At 41.8% G+C, this 8,424-nt stretch overlaps 1 protein-coding gene across 3 annotated transcripts in view; it reads left to right on the top strand.

The window, feature by feature from the left end:
• LRIG2 (leucine rich repeats and immunoglobulin like domains 2) overlaps positions 1-8,424 on the top strand; it is a 68,491-nt gene that overhangs the window by 42,475 nt on the left and 17,592 nt on the right. For all 3 annotated transcript variants that reach the window (XM_017869744.1, XM_017869745.1, XM_017869747.1), the window contains one exon: positions 6,507-6,670. In XM_017869744.1, the coding sequence (XP_017725233.1) occupies positions 6,507-6,670 (164 nt within the window). The remainder of the gene's footprint in view (positions 1-6,506; positions 6,671-8,424) is intronic.

An 8,424-nucleotide genomic window follows, 5' to 3' on the forward strand; every position in this document is an offset into this window, starting at 1 on the left:
AGTAGCTGGGACTATAGGTGCATGCCACCACGCCTGGCTAATTTTTTTTTTTATTTTTATTTTTTATTTTTTATTTTTTTATTTTTATTTTTTGAGACGGAGTCTTGCTCTGCCACCCAGGCTGGAGTGCAGTGGCCGGACCTCAGCTCACTGCAAGCTCCGCCTCCCGGGTTTATGCCATTCTCCTGCCTCAGCCTTCCGAGTAGCTGGGACTACAAGCGCCCGCCTCGTCGCCCGGCTAGTTTTTTGTGTTTTTTAAGTAGAGACAGGGTTTCACCGTATTAGCCAGGATGGTCTCGATCTCCTGACCTTGTGATCCGCCTGTCTCGGCCTCCCAAAGTGCTGGGATTACAGGCTTGAGCCACCGCGCCCGGCCATTTTTTTTTTTAAAATTTTTAGTAGAGACAGGGTTTCACTGTGTTAACCAGGATGGTCTCGATCTCCTGACCTCGTGATCCGCCCGCTTCAGCCTCCCAAAGTGCTGGGATTACAGGTGTGAGCCACAGCACGTAGCCTGTCAAGATATTTTTCTTTTATCCCAAACTGCTTTGTTCTAACTTTTTTTGTTGTTCTTGAAAAGCATATCGAATTTACAGTTTTATTAGGTCCAACAATAAAATTATGCTCATATTTTTCTTTTTAAAGAGACAGGAGGCAGATCATAATAGACCATGAGGAATTAGGATTTTTGCTTTTTTGAACATACTAGGAAACTGGAGGGTTTTGAGAAAATGCTCAGCACAGAGCTTAGCACAGAGTAGAAGTTGACTAATGTTAACAATAAAGACTAAAATTAAAATGTTATGAAAATCATCATTAGTTATTTTCTGCCAGATTCTTAAAGTAGGTATTTTGATCTGTTAAGATATTTTGAGTTATTTCTCATAGGCTTAGTTTAATTATAAGTTGTGACTTACTACAAATTAATACACCCCCCCACTTTTTTTTTTTTTTTGCCAGTGATAACCTGAGGGCCAGCAAGAAAGTTTTAACTGTTAGGAGAACTCAATTTAACATAAAATTTAAACAGTAGGTGAAAGCAAATATTGCAGTCGCAATCTTCAGAGTCATTTAATAATTTGGGAGTTGTGACAAAGATTCTTTGGTTAACCAACCTTTAGGCAAGCAAGCCCTTAAACCTTCTCCTAGGCCTAGCTATGTAAAATCCAATTTTAGCACGAACCCTGTAAAACCAGTTTAGCAAGAACTCTTCCACAACATAGACCATTCCCAGGTGATGTCTGATCACCCTGGCCTGTCTTCAGCAAGAATCCTGTTAGGGTTTAGCCAGAGTCTCCCATTCTCTGGATGTTATTTTTTAGTAATTTCACATCCACTGAATGGGATGAAAGCAAACCCACCTTGCTCCTTGGCTATACTTGCCCTTGCTGTTTCCCTGCTGTCTCTCCCTTACTGAGTTGAGCCCAGTCTCTCTCCCCAACTGCAACATCACATTGCCATGGTCCCTATATCTATTGAGATGATCCTGAATAACGTCTCCCTTACCATGCTTTAACAAGTATCACTGAGTAATTTTTCATTTAACAGTTATGGTGCTGTGACTCCGATAGGATCAGATTCATCATTGGACCCCCAGACCTCTCACCCAGGACCCCAAGTGTGCACCTTTGAAGCCATTGTCTTCACTCCTGACTGATAGATCGGGGATCCAATGGTGAGTCAGACTAATGAACCATTGCTCCGGACAAACATCCGTTGAAGCTGGTAAGGAAAGATTTCGATTCTCAAGATTGTGAATATATTCTCTAGAGTTGGGCTAGAGGCCAGGCTTCTTTTGAAAGGTACCTCCTGGGCTTGAAGGTCTTCCTGGCTCTCTTTCCTGAGTGGGGTTTATTCCCTGAGTCCCTGGACTAAAAGTCCTTGGAACTCTGTGTGGCTACTCTGTTCTCTCTAATGGATCCTACTTCTCCCATGGCAATTTCTCTGGCATCTGAATTCCTTCTTTTTGAGCCCCTGCTAACTCTATTGCTCCACCACTCGTTCTGTCCACCTCCTCCTTGTTGTACCTTTATTGGCCTCTTTGGGATACTTAGGATCTCTCCAGACCGCATCCTGTAAGCTCTCTTTCTTCCCATTGCTACTGCTCCTTATTCCTCCTCTTACCACCTTTAATGTTCCCTCCAGTTCCCTTAAGCCCTTTGATAAGACTCCCTTCAAATCCATCTGTCCACCCACTGCTAGACTTTTTCCTTCCCACTCTGGACTCTTAGTCACTGGGACTGTAGGCCCCCCACCCTCCTGGGGATCTCTCAGGGGACTTGGGGACTCCCAAAAGTAATGACTTGAGGTTGAAAAGGAAAAAGAATAATTGGAAATAGACTAAGTATTTTATCTACACTCAGATGGGCTTTGGAGATATCCAGACAGCCCCTAGATGTTTCTTCAGCCTCCATAAGATTACACATGGCAAAAGAAAAATCCTTTTTTTTTTTTTTGAGATGGAGTCTCCCTCTGTCACCTAGGCTGGAGTGCAGTGGCATGATCTTAGCTCACTGCAACCTCTGTCTTCCAGGTTCAAGCAGTTCTCCTGCCTCAGCCCCCTGAATAGCTGGGATTACAGGCACCTACCACCACACCCAGCTAATTTTTGTATCTTTAGAAAAGAGGAGTGACTTCGTCCAATTTATGTTTTCTTAGGTATACTGTAAGCTGGACTCATAAGACCTGGGCTCGTATCCTAACTCTACTATTTATTTTATTTTATTATTTTTAGAGGGAGTCTTGCTTTGTCATCCAGGCTAGAGTGCAGTGGCACGATCTCGGCTCACTGCAGCCTCTGCCTCCCAGGTTCAAGAGATTCTCCTGCCTCAGCCTCCCAGGTAGCTGGGAATACAGGCGCATGCTACTGCGCCCAGCTAATTTTTTGTATTTTTAGTAGGGACGGGATTTCACCATCTTGGCCAGGCTGGTCTGGAACTGCTGACCTTGTGATCCACCCGCCTCAGCCTCCCAACGTGCTGGGATTACAGGCTTGAGCCACCGCGCCCAGCCTCTACTGTTTATTTTAGACATAATTCTGAATGCCCCCAAAATCTCAGTTTCCATTTCTAGAAAATGGAATTGAAAATGCCTACCTCAGCTGGGTGCGGTGGCTCACATCTATAATCCCAGCACTTTGGGAGGCCGAGGCAGGCAGATCACGAGGTCAGGAGTTTGAGACCAGCCTGGCCAATATGGTGAAACCCCGTCTCTACTAAAAATACAAAAATCAACCAGGCGTGGTGCCATGTGCCTGTAGTCCCAGCTACTCAGGTGGCTGAGGCAGGAGAATTGCTTGAACCCGGGAGGTAGAGGTTGTGGTGAGCTGAGATCTCGCCACTGCACTCCAGCCTGGGTGACAGAGCAAGACTCTGTCTCAAATAAATAAATAAATAAATAAATAAATAAATAAATAAATAAAGTATTTAGCACAGTGCCTGACCACAGACAAAACTTAATTCACAATAGCTCCCTTCACTTCTGTTTCTTTTGCTTCTTTCCATTCTTCATATACTAACCAAACCCTGACCACAAGTACTTAACAGAGTATAAGGTATTCTCTCAACAAGTGTGTGGATAGATTATACTAAAATATTTCTAGTGGTCTTCTTTGAGTAGTGAGGATTTGGGGGGCTTTCTCTCCCTCTTGGTTTAGTGGTACTTTCTAATTTTCTACTACATAATTTTAATGGAAAATGTTTTAAAATTTATATGCAACTTTTTCATACACCTCTTATTATTGATGCAAAGCCTTGTGGGGAATACCAAAAAGTATAAAGAGAGATTTTAATAAATGTTGACCTAAAAAGTATTATAAATATGACTTTTGAAGTAACCAAAAGCAACCAACAATTCTCAGTAAAAAAGTTCCATTAGATCCAGGTGTGGTGGCTCATCCCTGTAATCCCAGATATTCAGAAGGCTCAGGTGGGAGGATCCTGTGAGTCCAGGAGTTAGAGACCAGGCTGGGCAACACAGCGAGTTCCTGTCTCAAAACACAGTTGCATTAAAGTTCCTGCAATAGCAGTTTGTTCAAACCAACTGTTAGAGAAGAAATTACGCAATGAAGCTTGTTTTAAAGCATTATATGTAATCCCAGCACTTTGGGAGGCCGAGACGGGCGGATCACAAGGTCAGGAGATTGAGACCATCCTGGCTAACATGGTGAAACCCCGTCTCTACTAAAAAATAAAAAAACTAACCGGGCGAGGTGGCGGGCGCCTGTAGTCCCAGCTACTCGGGAGGCTGAGGCAGGAGAATGGCGTAAACTCGGGAGGCGGAGCTTGCAGTGAGCTGAGATCTGGCCACTGCATCCAGCCTGAGGGACAGAGCGAGACTCCGTCTCAAAAAAAAATAAAAAATAATAAATAAATAAATAAATAAAGCATTATAAAAGCATAGTAATCTTTGCTAGTGCCCCCTTGTTTAATAGCAATATAAGTCAACTTTGAACAATCGAACAATGTAAGTCAATTTTTTTCATTCTTAGAATTGAAACTTTGCCAGGCGTGGTGGCTCACACCTGTAATCCCAGCACTCTGGGAGGCCGAGGCAGGTGGATCATGACGTCAAGAGATCAAGACCATCCTGGCCAACATGGTGAAACCCCCGTCTCTACTAAAAATACAAAAATTAGCTGGGCATGGTGGCACACACCTGTAGTCCCAGCTACTTGGGAGGCTGAGGCGGGAGAATCGCTTGAACCGGGGAGGTGGAGGTTGCAGTGAGCCAAGATCGTGCCACTGCACTCCATCCTGGGCAACAAGCAAGACTCTGTCTCAAAAAAAAAAAAAAAGAGTTAAAATGGAAACTTCTGTGGAATCAGATCTTAGATACTTTATTCAAATATTAAACTTGATGAGGATTTTATCATGCACATAAAGCAAGTTCTCAAAATCATTTACTTTCCCTGCTTCTAAGTGGATGGGACATTTAAGGGGTCATTGAGAGAAAATACTGATTTTTCAGATATGTTTCACAGGGTTATAAACCACAAATACTTTTTCAGTGCTCTTAGTTTAGATTGCATTACACATTCCCACAGTGCTGAAGTGGTTTTTTGTTTGTTTGTTTGTTTTTGGGAGACAGAGTCTCAATCTGTTGCTCAGGCTGATGTGCAGTGGCGTGATCTCGGCTCACTGCAACTTCCGCCTCCCGGGTTCAAGCAATTCTTTTGCCTCAGCCTCCCAAGTAGCTGGGATTACAGGTGCCCACCACCACATCCAGCTAATTTTGTATTTTTAGTAGAGACAGGGTTTCGCCATGTTGGCCAGGCTGATCTCGAACTCTTGACCGCAGGTGATCCTTCTGCCTCTGCCTCCCAAAGTGCTAGGATTACAGGTATGAGCCACTGAGTCTGGCTTAGTGCAGGAGTGTTTTTAGTCTTCATGAAATAATTTGACAGTAATTATATGCTGTCTACAACAGAGATCTCTCGATGCTCCAATATATATAGTGTTTCCCAATACTTTCATGGGAAAAAATTTAAACCTCCAAAATTTAAAGGAAGGTGCAATTAACACTATATACGCTTTATCTAGATTCACTGACTGTTAACGTTTTGCTAAATTTGTTGTTTCCCTCCCTCCTCCTCTCTCATTTTAGCTCTTGTTCCCTCTCCACATACACACAAATATATATATATATATATATATATACACACACACACACATACACAGGTTTTTTGCTGACCATTTAAAAGTTGCAGCCATGATGACACTTCACCTCTAAATATCTCAGCATGTATTTTTTAAGAACAAGTACATTTTCTTTTTTTGTTTGTTTGTTTTTTTTCTGAGACGGAGTCTTGCTCTGCCGCCCAGGCTGGAGTGCAGTGGATGGTTCTCAGCTCACTGCAAGCTCCGCCTCCCGGGTTTACACCATTCTCCTGTCTCAGCCTCCCGAGTAGCTGGGACTACAGGCGCCCGCCTCGTCGCCCGGCTAGTTTTTTGTATTTTTTAGTAGAGACGGGGTTTCACCATATTAGCCAGGATGGTCTGGATCTCCTGACCTCGTGATCCACCTGTCTCGGCCTCCCAAAGTGCTGGGATTACAGGCTTGAGCCACTGCGCCCGGCCGAGGAACAAGTACATTTTCTAATGAAGACATCACCATTACCACACCCAAGGAAATTAACATTGATAAGATAATATTAACTAGTACACAGTCCATACTCAAATTTCCCCAATGTTAAAAAAAAAAGTCTTTCGTAGATGGTTTTTTTCAATCAAGAATCACACATTTCATTTGATTGTAATGACTCTTTAGTCATCTTCAAAATAGATCCCTGGCCACCCTTGTTCCCCTCTCTTTTTTTAGTGTCTTTCATGAGGTTGATATATTTAAAGAATTTTGGCAGACAGTCTCAATTGGTTTTCTCATGATTACATTTATGTTGAATGTTTTTGGCAAGAATAATGGATAGGTGTGTGGTAAGGTTTTAATACTGAAGACGTTTAGAACAAAAAGTGAAACAAAGGATGCTTTTCCTCTTTTCTTTCCTGCAGGATTCTGAACACAAGCAGTTTGCTCTGTGACTGCCATTTGAAGTGGCTACTTCAGTGGTTGATTGATAATAACTTCCAGCATTCTGTGAATGTAAGCTGCGCACACCCTGAATGGCTAGCAGGGCAAAGCATCCTGAATGTGGATCTGAAAGATTTTGTCTGTGGTTTGTATTTTTGTTTTAAAATTTTATATATTACACACTTAATAATCTTAACAGAATTAAAAAAACTTAAACCAGAATGATTTTCCACTAGCAATTTTTGTAATCATACAGTTTTAATTGCCATTAAAAATGATCACAGGCATTTTAATGAATGAAGGCTTTTCTCTTTTCGGGGGATTGTTAACCTTAGGTTAGGTATTTGGTAGTCAGATTCCTGAATCAAGCAATATGAGTTTTTTTATATGAACATTTTTAGTAGATCTTGAAAAGTGCCACCAGGTACTTTCTAAAAAGATAGCACTAGTTTAAAGTTGTCACCAGCAGTGTATGAATATACTGATTCTGTGTGTTTCATATTTTTTATGCGGTTTCATAACATTAAAGTGGCAGAGTTTTGTTTTTTCTTTGAGGGGAGAGAGATAGTCATAGACAAGTTGTCCTGATTCTAGCGCTTATACTTTCAAATATACTTTTTTTTTTTTTTGAGATGGGGTCTTGCTGCGTCACCCAGGCTGGAGTATAGTGGTGTGATCTTGGCTCACTGCAACCTCTGCCTCCTGGGTTCAAGCGATTCTCCTGTCTCAGCCTCCTGAGTAGCTGGGATTACAGGCGTGTGCCACCATACCTGGCTAATTTTTGTATTTTTAGTAGAGACGAGTTTTTGCCATGTTGGCCAGGCTGGTCTTGAACTCCTGACCTCAGGTGATCTCCCTGCCTCTGCCTCCCAAAGTGCTGGGATTATAGGTATAAGCCACCGTGCCCAGCCAATTTCAAGTATACTTCTATATTATTCTTTCTCAATTTGGAAATTTTTCCTTTACATTTAAATTTCCTTTAGGCTGGGCGTGGTGGCTCACACCTGTAATCCCAGCACTTTGGGAGGCCAAGGTGGGTGGGTCACCTGGGGTCCGGAGTTCGAGACCAGCCTGGCCAACATGGCGAAACCCTGACTCTACTAAAATACAAAAATTAGCTGAGCGTGGTGGCACACGCCTGTAATCCCAGCTTCCCGGGAGGCTGAGGCAGGAAAATTGCTTGAACCGAGAGTTGGAGGTTGCAGTGAGGCAAGATTGTGCCACTGCATTCCAGCCTGGGTGACAGAGTGAGACTCTGTCTGAAAAAAAAAATTTTTTTCTTTAAAGTGGAATGACTGATTCTTAGCTTTACATAGGAGACCTTTTAGCTCAGTGTATCTATGTTACATATCCCTAGAGTATCTCTGATCATTTGAGTACCTATATATTGCCAAATCTGTTTTCACAATGTACTTAAAGATGGTTGGAACAGAACACACACTTGGAAGTTCAGGCCCACAAAATACATCCATTGTTTTTACAAATTTTAAAGAAGAGAACAGAATCTAGTAAAGGTTAAATTCTGCTGACATTGCCACATATTCCCTTTTTACTTAGTTTTAAATACCATATATTTTTTCCTCCCCTTCCACTTACTGCTTTTATGGCACAATGAAATGTTATCCAGTGGAGATACTGGTTAAGAATTTATATACCTGCTTCTCTCAGTCAGTCCAATAACATTATTAATTATGAATATATTTTATTAGCCAGTCCTAAGCCAATCTTCAGTTGGACATTTGACCTATTTGGATTTTTTCACTGCTTTAGGTGAAACCTGTGTACATACAAAATGCTTTCAAATAATTTGTTTTATTAGGTATTCTCTGTGAAATATAAATCATTCATAAGCCCCCTATTTTATATTGGCACAGAAAGGATAATGGTTATATATATATA

The sequence above is a fragment of the Rhinopithecus bieti genome, unplaced genomic scaffold (genome assembly GCF_001698545.2).
Source record: "Rhinopithecus bieti isolate Rb0 unplaced genomic scaffold, ASM169854v2 scaffold_3040, whole genome shotgun sequence".
Lineage (NCBI taxonomy): Eukaryota > Metazoa > Chordata > Mammalia > Primates > Cercopithecidae > Rhinopithecus > Rhinopithecus bieti.